The sequence below is a fragment of the Babylonia areolata genome, chromosome 13 (assembly GCF_041734735.1).
Source record: "Babylonia areolata isolate BAREFJ2019XMU chromosome 13, ASM4173473v1, whole genome shotgun sequence".
NCBI lineage: Eukaryota > Metazoa > Mollusca > Gastropoda > Neogastropoda > Buccinidae > Babylonia > Babylonia areolata.
The window spans coordinates 4591814-4606813 of NC_134888.1; the positions used below are offsets into that span (position 1 = coordinate 4591814).

The window sequence follows — 15000 nt, forward strand, 5'->3', positions numbered from 1 at the left end:
AGAGACAGAGAGAGATAGAGAGCGAGAGAAATGGATATAGAGATAAGCAGAGAGGGGTGAGCAGACAGACAGACAGACAGACAGACAGACAGACAGAGACAGAGACACACAGACAGAGACAGACAGACACACACACACAGACCAATCTAAAAGCAAACAATAAAATAAATAAACGCCAAAATGCTACGCGAGATTATGTGAAAGGCAGGTAAACGGACATCTACAATTGCTGTGTCTGAATGACAGTTACAGCGCTCCAAAATAACATACGAACGAGGAAACATCCTCTCTGTCTCTCTGTCTCTCTCTCCCTCCCTGCCTCTGTCCCTCTGTCTCTCTGTCTCTCTCTTTCCCTCTCTGTCTCTGCCTCTCTTTCTCTCTGTTTCCAAGTATTCCGCACAAAGAAAAAAGACAGACAGAGAGAGAGAGAGAGAGACAGACAGAGAGAGAGAGAGAAATGGATATAGAGATAAATAGAGACGGGTGGACAGAGAGACAGAGACAGAGACAGGGCCAGAGAGAGAGAGAGAGAGATGGATATAGAGATAATAGAGACGGGTGGACAAAGAGAGAGAGAGAGAGAGAGAGAAATGGATATAGAGATAAATAGAGACGGGTGGACACACACACACACACACACACACACACACACACACACACACACACACACACACACAGAGAAATGGATATAGAGGTAAGCAGAGACGGGTGGACAGAGAGACAGAGACAGAGACAGAGAGAGAGAGAGAGAGAGAGAGAGAGAGAGAGAGAGAGAGAGAGACCAATCTAAAAGCAAATAATAAAATAAATAAACGACAAAATGCTACGCGAGATTATGTGGAAGGCGGGTAAACGGACATCTACAATTGCTGTGTCTGATTGACAGTTAGAGCGCTCCAAAATAACATACGAACAAGGAAACATCCTCTCTCTCTCTCTCTCTCTCTCTCTGTGTCTCTCTCTCTCCCTCCCTGCCTCTGTCCCTCTGTCTCTCTGTCTCTCTCTTTCCCTCTCTGTCTCTCTTTCTCTCTGTTTCCAAGTATTCCGCACAAAGAAAAAAGACACAGACAGAGAGAGACAGACAGACAGACAGAGAGAGAGAAATGGATATAGAGATAAATAGAGACGGGTGGACAGAGAGACAGAGACAGAGACAGAGCCAGAGAGAGAGAGAGAAATGGCTATAGAGATAAGCAGAGACGGGTGGACAGAGAGACAGACAGACAGACACACACACACACACACACACACACACACACACACACACACACACACAGAGAGAGAGAGAGAGAGAGAGAGAGAGAGAGAGAGAGAGAGAAATGGATATAGAGATAAGCAGAGACGACGGGTGGACAGAGAGACAGAGACAGAGACAGAGCCAGAGAGACAGAGAGACAGAGAGAGACACAGAGAGAGAGACCAATCTAAAAGCAAATAATAAAATAAATAAACGCCAAAATGCTACGCGAGATTATGTGGAAGGCGGGTAAACGGACATCTACAATTGCTGTGTCTGAATGACAGTTAGAGCGCTCCAAAATAATATACAAACAAGGACACATCCTGATACTTAGAAACATTCATCTCTCCGGAGTGGGGAGGGGGAGGGGGGGGGAAGATTCGGAGGAGGGGGCGCGGGTGTGTGGGGGGCTGGGGGGCTGGGGGGCGGGGTTGGGGGGTGAATCCTTGACTGCACCAGCACCTGATCGTTAACAGGAAATTAGATGATCTCGGTAACGTCATATTGTACTGTTGACGTCAGCAGAGCCTCTCAAAAACACCGTGGTTTCACGAAGTTGAACACCTCATGGTTCAAAAGGTATGGTGTCAGACCTACAAACTACATACTAGAGTCTCCCTGGGCCCTCCTTCTCCTCTGCCTCTTTCCTACTTGCTATTATGTAGTTATTGTTAGTGTTGTTAGTGTTGTTATTGCTCTTCTTCTACTTCTTCTTCTTCAACGTCACCGCCACCACCACCATCATCGTCATCTCTCTCATTCTCTGTGTGTGTGTGTGTGTGTGTGTGTGTGTGTGTGTGTGTGTGTGTGTGTGTGTGTGTGTGTGTGTGTGTGTGTGCGTGCGTGCGTGTACATGTTCGTATGTGTCTCTCTCTCAGTGTGTCTGTGTATAATTATGCCTGCTTCTCTGTGTGTGTGTGTGTGTGTGTGTGTGTGTGTGTGTGTGTGTGTGTGTGTGTGTGTGTGTGTCTGTCTGTCTGTCTGTCTGTCAGTCTCCCTCTCTGTGTCTGTCTCTCTCTGTGTCTCTCTCTGTTTTTCTTTCTCTCCCTCTCTCCCTCTCTCTGTCTCTGTCTCTCTCCCCCTCTCTCTCTCCCTCTCTCTCTCACTCCACCCTCTCTCTCCCCCCCCCCTTCTCTCTCTGTCCGTCTCTCTCTATCTCCCTCTGTCTCTCTCTCTCTCTACTCTCTCTCTGTGTCCCTCTCTGCCCCCCTCACCCCCCCTCTCTCTCTATCTCTCTATCTCTCTCTCATTCGATGCAATGACAGTCAAAGGAAAACGAACGTGTTTCGACAGTGTGAAGTATGCAAGTAAACTAAATGGAATGACTAAAAACACGTCTCTAACATTTCTGACACGTAATGACAGCCTGTACTATTGTACGCTTCAGAAGTATGGGGGGTTACAGAGACTGAAAAACACCGAGAAAGTTCAGACATCTGCAATTAAAACGATATCATAATGTACCACTGATAACACCTTTAAGAGATATGCCGCTGCCCATTATAATGACAACAGAGCAGTGACACTGATTGGTGGTTCGTCCGTCGGGATCGACGAGGACCATCTAGTCATCCTGGGGGGGGGGGGGGGGGGGGGGGGGGGTGGGCTCTGTGGGTGCGCAGATGACTGGTCAGGCCAATCCGCGCCCGGAAGGTTCTGACGCAGTGTGGACAAGGGGATGGTGGTGGCTGTCGGGGACTTGGTGACACTGATTAAGAGTATTAGAAATGGACAAGAGACGTCTCCCCTAAACACGGCATTTACCATGCTAGTTACTCTAGACAATAATGGCCAAAAGTGTTGGGTCTCTCGCATCAAAAAAAAAAGATACACTCTTTAGCCTAGGGTTTTGGATACGTCTGGTGGCAACACGGGTTTGGGTGTGAACTATCATTTATTTTCTTGCTTGAACCACGCCTGGCATAATTATATTTACCTCCAAGAATGGGGAAGCTCTGTACTGCATAAAGATATGTATAATTAGTGATTTAGTCAATTATTATAGAACATTTGAGTTTACGGGCGATAAAACACGGTTCAGACTGACCTGTAGGTGGTAGCTTGTCCTATGATGAACGACTTTCCCTACGTTTTTCGGGCCCTAGGCCCTTCTTCATGGGGGAGAAAAGTAGAGACTGGAGAAAAAAAAGAGAGGACAAAACCAAGACAGAGGTAAAACTAAGAAATGTGAGGAGTAATCAAAAAGAAAAAAAAAAAGGACAAAAAAAAAAAAAAGAACAGAGAAAAAGGTGAGCAATATTTGAGTTTACCTTTGAAAGTGAAAGATATTTTGATTTTGAGGACATAAAATATTTCAGAGACTGCATCGTCAAATTACCCTTGGAATTATTACTTTTTTTTAAAGGAGCTGGATTTTTTTTTTCTGCAATGATCTGGATAAACTTTGCAGGTTATGTGGAGTCACGGAAGAAGAAGATGTAATTTGTGCTTGCCATTTGTATTCTGGAATAAAAGACGAATACCTGGACTGTTGTTGTATACAGTCTCTACCACGATCACTAGAATGTGACAATCTGTATAAAACAAGGAACCTAGGAATCTATATCTTTTATGCATGGAAATATGAAACAGCTTCATGGATACTGTAGCAACAGTGTTGGGCTCTGTCATCCTTTAGAATAATCGAAAATCTGCAGGGTTTTGGAAATTTTACTTTCTTGCATGCAGGACTTGTTCATGTATTTGTTTCCTTAATAGACAGTTTACATTGTTCTTGTTTCTAGGGGCTGGAATTGGAATTAGAATTCATTCATTCATTAAGGCCAAAGCTCTGTATGAAAGGGTATGAACATAAACAACATCTATCTTTTAACAAGGAAGCAAAAAGCAGGATACAAACATGAAAACATTAAGTGCTGCATTGGATACCACATAAGCAGTGATTATCAACATTACACAGTATAACAGTGATACCTAGTCATTGGTCATGAGCTGACAATTTCTCCTCTTTTGAATGCCTGGTGTAAGAACATAGCAAAATTGTTTAATAAAAGTTCATCTCTAACAGCCAGGAGTAATGTAAGTTTAAAGTCACAAGGGTTTTCATAACACTTAGCTGGTATAAACTGAAATCTAAGATCATCAAGGGCAGGACAACAGAGTACAAAATGAACCTTTGTCTCAGTGGCATTTCATCATATTCACACTTTGCTCTTTGTATCCAAAACAATACCTGAAATTCCAAATTGAAATCTTGTTAGCATATCTTTTTATATATATATATATATATATATATATATCTTACATATCTATTTAAATCAACCATAAGGTAAGGTTCTATGTTATGATTGTTTTCCTTTTTTTTTTTTAATTTTCTGTACTCTAAGAATCTATCGCTATCACTAATGTGGCGATTCCACTTTTTCCAACCACAGTCGACATGTCTTTGTTTAAACAACTTTATAAAAGAGTCAACCCTACCCCCTCCCCCCTCCCCACCTCTCCCCCCTCACCCCGACCCCCATACGAAAAAGAAACCATACGTCGCTAGTTCATCGCGAATCTTAGAAGTCCAGTTTGTTTTTCCTTTGTTAACTAAACCTAAAAGCATTATACAGGCCTTGAAAGGTAGTCTATGTTCATCCATTCGTGTCAGCTTCAACCAATATCGAATACCTGATATGCCTGAGTTAATAGTTAATGGACACGTGTTTAACTCTCTCCATACGAACGGCGAAAGAGACGACGTTAACAGCGTTTCACCCCAATTACCACCTTCAAAATATTGCAAGCAGAAGGCTCTTATACTGAAGAGGTGAATGTTGACAAAGAATACCACATTTCTGACGACGGAAGTTAAAGGTTGGGTCATTGAGACACCCACTGGACATCCGAGGGTCTGTGTAGAGGAGAAGAGAGGACTGGCCGTACTGAGTGAGTTAATTCGCAATAAAGAAGACCGTTGGGTGTTTGTGTGCCGACTAGGTATTGTTTTTTAAAAATGACTACTTGAACACTCTCTATTGCAACAGAAGCTTTATCCAACCCCATAGTTCTGCACCATAAATCAGAGAGGGCTGCACGTGGGCATCAAACAATCTAAATAACACACTTACATAATTACAATTCCATTTATACAGCTTACACACACACACACACACACACACACACAACACATTTATATGCAACTCTTTTACCCCAATTTGCCAGATCCTGACATGCATAACTGAAACACATCATCCCATTGCCAATTAGCAAAATTTAGCATATGGAGAATTCATAGGAGGAACATACACACATATGAAGTTATATACTGTTATTAAAGCCAAATAACTTGTTGTCAAATAAAACAAAAAACCCCATAAAACATTATCTGGCTCGCATGCAAGTTCTTTAACAAAGGGGACAGACACTTCTTATCAAACAACCCCCCCCCCACGCCCCCCCCCGCCCCCCCCACCCCCTTGTCCCTGCCGAGTCAGTCTGACTGATGGTTTACAGTATGACTGGGGGGGGAACAAACGGGAATCTGGATCTTCGATGAAAGTTTCGACAAGACAAATAAAGCCAAAAATATTGTCATCAAGAAACTGTTTTGTCAGAAAAGTTTGTTGGAAAGCCCATATGCATTCCATTGAAGAATACCAACACTAGAATGATCAAGAGTACAAGAGAGAAAAGTTGCGTCCACACACAAATATTCTTCTCTCATGTCTCCATCCTTGCCAATATTTTCTCACGCTTTCATTCAACACCTCACCGATTTTTTGTCCTGCTCAGAAAATCCATTGGCCCCCAACCGTTATCCGTATTAAACCCATTTGCCAGAGCTGCCTGTACTTTAAAGAGCAATATTTCCCCCTCAGCTGTGACACAGTAAACACACACAGTAATATTTCTCTGCCACCATTTCCGTCTTCACGTGTGTCACGTGAAGGGCGGTGCTGGTTCAACTCACTCCACACGAACGGCGAAAGAAACGACGTTAACAGCGTTTCACCCCAATTACCATCATCAACATATTGCAAGCGGAAGGCTCTAATACGGAAGAGGTGAATGTTGACAAATAATACCACAATTCTGACGACGGAAGCTAAAGGTTCCGTCATTGAGACACCCACTGGACATCCGAGGGGTCTGTGTGGAGGAGAAGAGAGGACTGGCCGTACTGAGTGAGTTAAACTGCGCTACCCTTTGAAAAGTATCCGAGAAGCGTAATTTATGTGTATGGCACTAAGTTACTTGCGTTAATTAACATTGGGCAGACCGAATCCCTATCTGAACAGTCTGAGCTGGTGATTCTCATCGGGAACAAACTTCTGGCCAGCGGTGAAAAGGTGGTCAAATATCATTGTGGCCCGTTTTTGATTAGCCCCCGTGACTTTTAATTGGGGGCATGTAAGACTCTTCCTGCCGCCCCCGCCCCCGCCCCCGCCGCCGGACCGGGGCGGCAGAGAAAGAGCTGGTCCGACAACGTCAAGGAATGGACCAAAATGACGATGCCAGATCCCCTCACGACAGCTGCCAACAGAACGGCGTGGCGAGCTATGACATCTTCCTCATGTCCCCCCAACGACCCCAGCGGTCGAGGGAATGAGTGGGTGAGTGAGTGAAGACTCTTCCTGATGTCGCATTCTCTTTTTGGGGGAAAAATCTTCCCCAAAGATAAACACAGCTTCCTTTCTGATTTCTGTTTTCTTTTTTTTCCCTTCTCTTTATCAGTTCTTTAGCTTTGTAAAAGCAAAAATAAATAAATGAATGAAAGTACATCTTGCGAAAATTGGGGAATTGTCTCTGCCAACAAAACGAGCCATGACACATAAACACTCACTCACAGACACACAGATATATAGACACACAACACACACACACACACACACACACACACACACACACACACACACACACACACACACACACACACACACACACACACACACATTTTCTTTCACTTTTCCCAACCTTTCACTCTTTCGTTAACCTCTCCACCGTTCATCCATGACCGAAGACACACAGTCACGCACGCACGTATGCACAAGAAAATGCGTGTGTGTGTGTGTGTGTGTGTGTGTGTGTGTGTGTGTCTGTGTCTGTATGTGTGTGTGTGTGTGTGTGTTTGTGTGTGTGTGTGCGTGTGTGTGTGTGTGTCTGTATGTGTGTGTGTGTGTGTGTGTGTGTGTGTGTGTGTGTGTGTGTGATTGCATATGAGTATGTGTGTTCGTTTGAGTTATTTACGTGCGACTGTTTGTGTGCGTTTGAGTGTGTGGGTGCGTGTGTTCGTTTGTGTGTGCGTGCGTGCGTGTGTGTGTGTGCGTGCGTGTGTGTGTGTGCGTGCGTGTGTGTGTGCGCGCGCGCTTGCTTGCTTGCACGTGCTCCCACGTTCGTCCTTGTTTGCACATTCTTACTCACGACTATTTGAACATTTCGTAAAGAACAATTATGACACGAGCTTTCCGATAAAGCAGATTTCGCTTCTTTCTTTTAAAAGAGGGGAAATTTCCACGCGTATATCGATCCTCTACGTTCTGAATTCGTTTATCCCTTACGTCTTTAATTCCATTATGTTTTTTTTTTCTGTTTTTTTTCTCTATTTTGGCTTTGTTTTTGTCCCAAACCACTCCTAGTCTCTCTCTCTTTTCTCACACGAAATAGAAATCGGAAATCGAAAATTGCCAACCCCCCTGATTTATTGTCGACGACCGAGGAGAATCAATTCTGATTCAAAATGCGTTGGTTGCATTTTTCTTCTGCTTGTTGTTCTTCTTGCTCTTGTTCTTGTTCTTGTTCTTGTTGTTCTTCTTCATCTCCTCCTCCTCCTCCTCCTCCTCCTTCTTCTTCTCCTCCTCCTCCTCCTACTTCTTCTTCATCATCTTCTTCTTCTTCTCCTCCTCCTTTTCCTTCTCCTCCTCCTCTTTCTCCTCCTCCTCCTTCTTCTTCTCCTTCTTCTTCTTTCTCTTCTCCTCCTCCTCCTTCTTCTTCTTCTCCTCCTCCTCCTCCTTCTGCTTCTTCTTCTTTTTCTTCTTCTTCTTCTTTTTCTTCCTCTTCTTCTTCTTCTCCTCCTCCTCCTCCTTCTTCTTCTTCTTCTTCTGCTCTCTCTCTCTCTCTCTCTCTCTCTCTCTCTCTCTCTCTCTCTCTCTCTCTCTCTGTGTGTGTGTGTGTGTGTGTGTGTGTGTGTGTGTGTGTGTGTGTGTTGGACAACCCTTTCTTGGTTCTTCTTCTTCTTCTGCGTTCACTCGTATGCACACGAGTGGGCTTTTACGTGTATGACCGTTTTTACCCCGCCATGTAGGCAGCCATACTCCGTTTTCGGGGGTGTGCATGCTGGGTATGTTCTTGTTTCCATAAGTCACCGAACGCTGACATGGATTACAGGATCTTTAACGTGCGTATTTGATCTTCTGCTTGCATATACACACGAAGGGGGTTCAGGCACTAAGCATGTCTGCACATATGTTGACCTGGGAGATCGTAAAAATCTCCACCCTTTACCCACCAGGCGCCGTCACCGTGATTCGAACCCGGGACCCTCAGACTGACAGTCCAACGCTTTAACCACTCGGCTATTGCGCCCGTCTTTTCTTCGTTCTATTTCCACCTCTCTTTCCTCCCCTTTGCTTCCAAACATTCATTGATCATGCTCATATGTTCTCTGTGGATACTTGAAGATTATTATTTCTTTTTTTTCTTTTTTTAAAGGGGGAGGGGAAGATTGGAAGCGTTAAATCTAAATGATTGTTGTTGGGTTTTTTTTTCTACATTTGTTTGTCATGTTCTTGCGTGCGTGCGTGCGTGCGTGCGTGTGCGTGTGTGTGTGTGTGTGTGTGTGTGTGTGTGTGTGTGTGTGTGTGTGTGTGTGTGTGTGTGTGCGTGCGTGAGCGGACGTGCGTGCGTGTGTGTGTGTGTGTGTGTGTGTGTGTGTGTGTGTGTGTGTGTGTGTGTGTGTGTGTGTGTGTGCGTGCGTGCGGAGACCAGTCCAAATTTCAAGCAGAGAAAAAAACTGTTGGGGCCGAAAGTATATGCAATACAATACAATACAATATATACAATACAATACAGTACAATACAATATAGCACAATACAATACAATACAATACAATACAATACAAAATATGTGGTCTGTTTTCGTCAATGAAGCACATGAAATATAGAGTTATCAAGTATATCGAAGTATGTTGTTTTTTCATACTATTATACACTTGTTGTTGTTGTTGTTGTTTTCTGTGTATGTACCTTATTATACTGACGTCACACACTGCTTCAGTTGCTGTGTTCTGTGTAGCTTTGCCTGACCATAATACATAATTATGTAGCATGTTGTTGCTGTTGTTGCTTTCTATGTACTTTACCTGACCATATAAACGTAATATGTTGCTGTTGTTGCTTTCTATGTACTTTACCTGACCATACAAACGTAACATGTTGCTGTTGTTGCTTTCTATGTACTTTACCTGAGCATACAAACGTAAAATGTTGTTGCTGTTGTTGCTTTCTGTGTACTTTACCTGACCATACAAACGTAACATGTTGCTGTTGTTGCTTTCTATGTACTTTACCTGACCATACAAACGTAACATGTTGTTGCTGTTGTTGCTTTCTATGTACTTTACCTGACCATACAGACGTGACATGTTGTTGCTGTTGTTGCTTTCTATGTACTTTACCTGACCATACAGACGTGACATGTTGTTGCTGTTGTTGCTTTCTATGTACTTTACCTGACCATACAGACGTGACATGTTGCTGTTGTTGCTTTCTATGTACTTTACCTGACCATACAAACGTAACATGTTGCTGCTGTTGTTGCTTTCTATGTACTTTACCTGACCATACAAACGAAGCATGTTGCTGTTGTTGCTTTCTATGTACTTTACCTGACCATACAAACGTAACATGTTGCTGTTGTTGCTTTCCATGTATTTTATCTGATCATACAAACGTAACATGATGTTGCTTTTGTCGCTTTCCATGTAATTTATCTGACCATACAGACGTAACATGATGTTGCTGTTGTCGCTTTCCGTGTAATTATCTGACCATACAAACGTAACACGATGTTACTGTTGTCGCTTTCCATGTAATTTATCTGACCATACAAACATAACATGATGTTGTTTTTGTCGCTTTCCATGTAATTTATCTGACCATACAAACGTAACATGATGTTGTTTTTGTCGCTTTCCGTGTAATTATCTGACCATACAAACGTAACATGATGTTGCTTTTGTCGCTTTCCATGTAATTTATCTGATCATACAAACGTAACATGATGTTGCTGTTGTCGCTTTCCGTGTAATTTATCTGACCATACAAACGGAACATGATGTTGCTGTTGTCGCTTTCCATGTAATTTATCTGATCATACAAACATAACATGATGTTGCTGTTGTCGCTTTCCATGTAATTTATCTGATCATACAAACGTAACATGATGTTGCTGTTGTCGCTTTCCATGTAATTTATCTGACCATACAAACATAACACGCTGCTGGTCAAAACGCTTACTTTACTGTGTTACCAGTGTTATCCAGTTACTTAAGTTTAGAGTATCAGTATCAGTATCAGTAGCTCGAGGAGGCGTCACTGCGTTCGGACAAATCCATATATGCTACTCAACATCTGCCAAGCAGATGCCTGACCAGCAGCGTAACCCAACTCGCTTAGTCAGGCCTTGCGAAAAAATAAATAAAATAAAATAAATGGAAAAAAACAACAACAACCATAAAATAACATAAAATAAATAAATAAAATAAAATTACAAAACAAAGCAAAACAACCAATAATGCTTTGCCTGTTAACAGCCAGCGCTTTGACAATTAACCAAGAATCGGAAGAATCTGTGATGAATGTTGGACAAACGACATTGCTGATGAGTTTCACTATTTGTTTGTGTACCCTGTTTTTGAAAGTGTCAAACAAAAGTGATTACCTAGATATAATAGAAACCACCCAAACTCCATTAATTATTATTATTATTATTCAATCGTTGTTTTCTGAAGAAAACAAAACCAAAAAGAATATTGTGAAAACTTAAAGCACTTGTTTCTTCTATTTGTAGTTCCTTTCGGTAAAGTTTACGTCTGTTGTTAATGGCTGAGAATATATTAATTATTGATGTGTGTTGTTTGCGCGAATAGGCTTTTTTTGTGTTTTGTTTTTTTCCTGTTTGTTCTTTTGACATCACATTACTCTTGTTCGTTTGTATGGTATGTGTAAACGATGTATGTATGTAAACGTTTCATTGCCCTCAAGGGAAACAAGAAATAGACGTTTTGCCTTTGCCTTTGTTGTTGGTTTTCTTTGTCGTTGCTTTTCTTTGTAATTACCTGCCCTTACAAACATAACAACTTGAGTTGTTGCTGCTGCTGATTTCACTGAGTAATTATCCGACCCTATAAACGTAACATGTTTGTTGCTGTTGCTGATTTCACTGAGTAATTATCCGACCCTATAAACGTAACATGTTGTTGCTGTGGTGATTTCACTGAGTAATTATCCGACCCTATAAACGTAACGTGTTGTTGCTGCTGCTGATTTCACTGAGTAATTATCCGACCCTATAAACGTAACATGTTGTTGCTGTGCTGATTTCATTGAGTAATTATCCGACCCTATAAACGTAACATGTTTGTTGCTGTTGCTGATTTCACTGAGTAATTATCCGACCCTATAAACGTAACATGTTGTTGCTGCTGCTGATTTCACTGAGTAATTATCCGACCCTATAAACGTAACATGTTGTTGCTGTTGCTGATTTCACTGAGTAATTATCCGACCCTATAAACGTAACATGTTGTTGCTGTTGCTGATTTCACTGAGTAATTATCCGACCCTATAAACGTAACATGTTTGTTGCTGTTGCTGATTTCACTGAGTAATTATCCGACCCTATAAACGTAACATGTTGTTGCTGCTGGTGATTTCACTGAGTAATTATCCGACCCTATAAACGTAACATGTTGTTGCTGTGGTTATTTCACTGAGTAATTATCCGACCCTATAAACGTAACATGTTGTTGCTGTGGTCATTTCACTGAGTAATTATCCGACCCTATAAACGTAACATGTTGTTGCTGTGCTGATTTCATTGAGTAATTATCCGACCCTATAAACGTCACATATTGTTGCTGTGGTGATTTTACTGAGTAATTATCTGACCCTATTAACGTAAAATGTTGTTGCTGTGGTCATTTCACTGAGTAATTATCCGACCCTACAAACGGAACATGTTGTTGCTGCTGCTGATTTCACTGAGTAATTATCCGACCCCTATAAACGTAACATGTTGTTGCTGTGGTGATTTCACTGAGTAATTATCCGACCCTATAAACGTAACGTGTTGTTGCTGTGGTGATTTCACTGAGTAATTATCCGACCCTATAAACGTAACGTGTTGTTGCTGTTGCTGATTTCACTGAGTAATTATCCGACCCTATAAACGTAACGTGTTGTTGCTGTGGTCATTTCACTGAGTAATTATCCGACCCTATAAACGTAACATGTTGTTGCTGCTGCTGATTTCATTGAGTAATTATCCGACCCTATAAACGTAACATGTTGTTGCTGTGCTGATTTCATTGAGTAATTATCCGACCCTATAAACGTCACATATTGTTGCTGTGGTGATTTCACTGAGTAATTATCCGACCCTATAAACGTAACATGTTGTTGCTGCTGGAGATTTCACTGAGTAATTATCCGACCCTATAAACGTCACATATTGTTGCTGTGGTGATTTTACTGAGTAATTATCTGACCCTATTAACGTAAAATGTTGTTGCTGTGGTCATTTCACTGAGTAATTATCCGACCCTACAAACGGAACATGTTGTTGCTGCTGCTGATTTCACTGAGTAATTATCCGACCCCTATAAACGTAACATGTTGTTGCTGTGGTGATTTCACTGAGTAATTATCCGACCCTATAAACGTAACATGTTGCTGTGGTGATTTCACTGAGTAATTATCCGACCCTATAAACGTAACATGTTGTTGCTGTTGCTGATTTCACTGAGTAATTATCCGACCCTATAAACGCAACATGTTGTTGCTGCTGGTGATTTCACTGAGTAATTATCCGACCCTATAAACGTAACATGTTGTTGCTGCTGCTGATTTCACTGAGTAATTATCCGACCCTATAAACGTAACATGTTGTTGCTGCTGGAGATTTCACTGAGTAATTATCCGACCCTATAAACGTAACATGTTGTTGCTGTGGTGTACTTTCCCACACCACACAAACATAACACGGTTTCACCTGCAGTCAAGACCTCCCAAGTACTAGGGTAAGGGTCTTCTTGATGGAAGTTGGACTTCTCGTTTTCTTCGCTCTTAGTGCGCCGGGAGCAGTATTCGAACTGTAAACGGGTTGAGGGTGGGCAGTATTGTGGGGTGATGTTCTACAAGAACTTGTGTTGATATGGGTGGTGAGGGGGAGGGGAGGAGGGGGGTACGGGGGGGGGGGGGGGGAGGCGAGGGGGGAGGAATACCTTTCTCTATCTATTGTGTCGCCTTTGTTCGTTTGGGCTCTGTCTGTGTGTGTCTCTCTTTCACTCTTTATGTCTTGCTTTCTTTCTTTCTGTTTTTCTCTGTCTCTGTCTGCCTCTGTTTCTAGCTCCCTGTCTTCCGTCTTTTTATCCCTGTCTTGTTCCCTGTCTCTGTCTCTCTGTATACCCGTCTGTCTGTCTGTCTGTCTGTCTCTCTGCCCTTCTGTGTCTGTCTGTCTCTGTCTGTAAGTGCCACTGTCTCCCTCTCTGTCCCCGCTCTCTCTCTCTCTCTCAAGCACACACACACACACACACACACACACACACACACACACACACACACACACACACACACACACACACACACACACACACACACGCTTCTGAAAAGTTGTAGTGGCATTCTTTCACTCACACACCTAATAAACATTTCGGAGAACCACGACACCTTCGCTACACAGCATTTCCGAGAGGACAGTGCCAAAGGGACGTCATTGGTTGTACAAACGAATCCAGTGGGCACAAGTTATCGGACTTTGGAAGCCCGCTATCTGTCTTGATTTTTTTCCACGGGGGAATCACTTACTTTCAGCTTCTGAAATCCCGCGGGAGACATTTTGCAGCTGCTTTCTGGCTTGGGTTTTCGATAGGAGAATCACTTTTACTCTCAGCTTCTAGAATCCTGACCTCGTTGTGAGATGTTAAAATCGATCGGTAATCAAGTTCATGAAAGAGATATAAAAAAAAAAAAAAAATAAAAAAAACCTTTCTGCAGCAGTCAGGCAACTGCCTACAAGCTAGTGGCAACAGTGTCGTTTGGAGACGAGTGGAAAAGGCGTGAAACTGACCTTCCAATAACAGATACCCTCTCGTCCAAACTTCCAGAAATCGTTACCTGAGAACGAGCGTCATGGCAGGAAAAAAGTGAAGCTAATTCTGCCCTCTTTTTCGGGCGATACTAACGGCCTATTCTTTTACTTTTTTTTTTTTTTTTTTGGTGTTTGTTTGTTTCTAGTTCGATCCCTCAAGGTAAGACGAACAATTCATCCACTGATGTAAGCCTCTTTATCTCCCACGCGAGCATTTTATGTTCTGTAACTCACTCTAATGTCGCTAGCTGGACGTCAAGCGAACTTCGCCATCACCCACAATCTCTTCGTTCTTGAAATGATCGATTTTTTTTTTCTTTCTGTCCAACCTGGACAACTAGGAGGAAACATTTTTCTCATGGTTTTATTCCTCTCTCCCCCCCCCTCCCTCCCCCCGAAGCACCCCCATTGGAAACCTGACGGAGATTTTAAACCATCGTAAACG

The 15000-nt window shown here is 42.5% G+C and overlaps 1 protein-coding gene across 1 annotated transcript in view; it reads right to left on the minus strand.

Moving 5' to 3' along the window:
* Positions 1–6062: 6062 nt before the first annotated feature.
* The window catches only part of LOC143289321 (von Willebrand factor D and EGF domain-containing protein-like), a 60839-nt gene continuing 51901 nt past the window's right edge, over positions 6063–15000 (minus strand). Inside the window, exon 21 of the mRNA XM_076598321.1 lies at positions 6063–6066. Within this exon, the coding sequence (XP_076454436.1) occupies positions 6063–6066 (4 nt within the window). The remainder of the gene's footprint in view (positions 6067–15000) is intronic.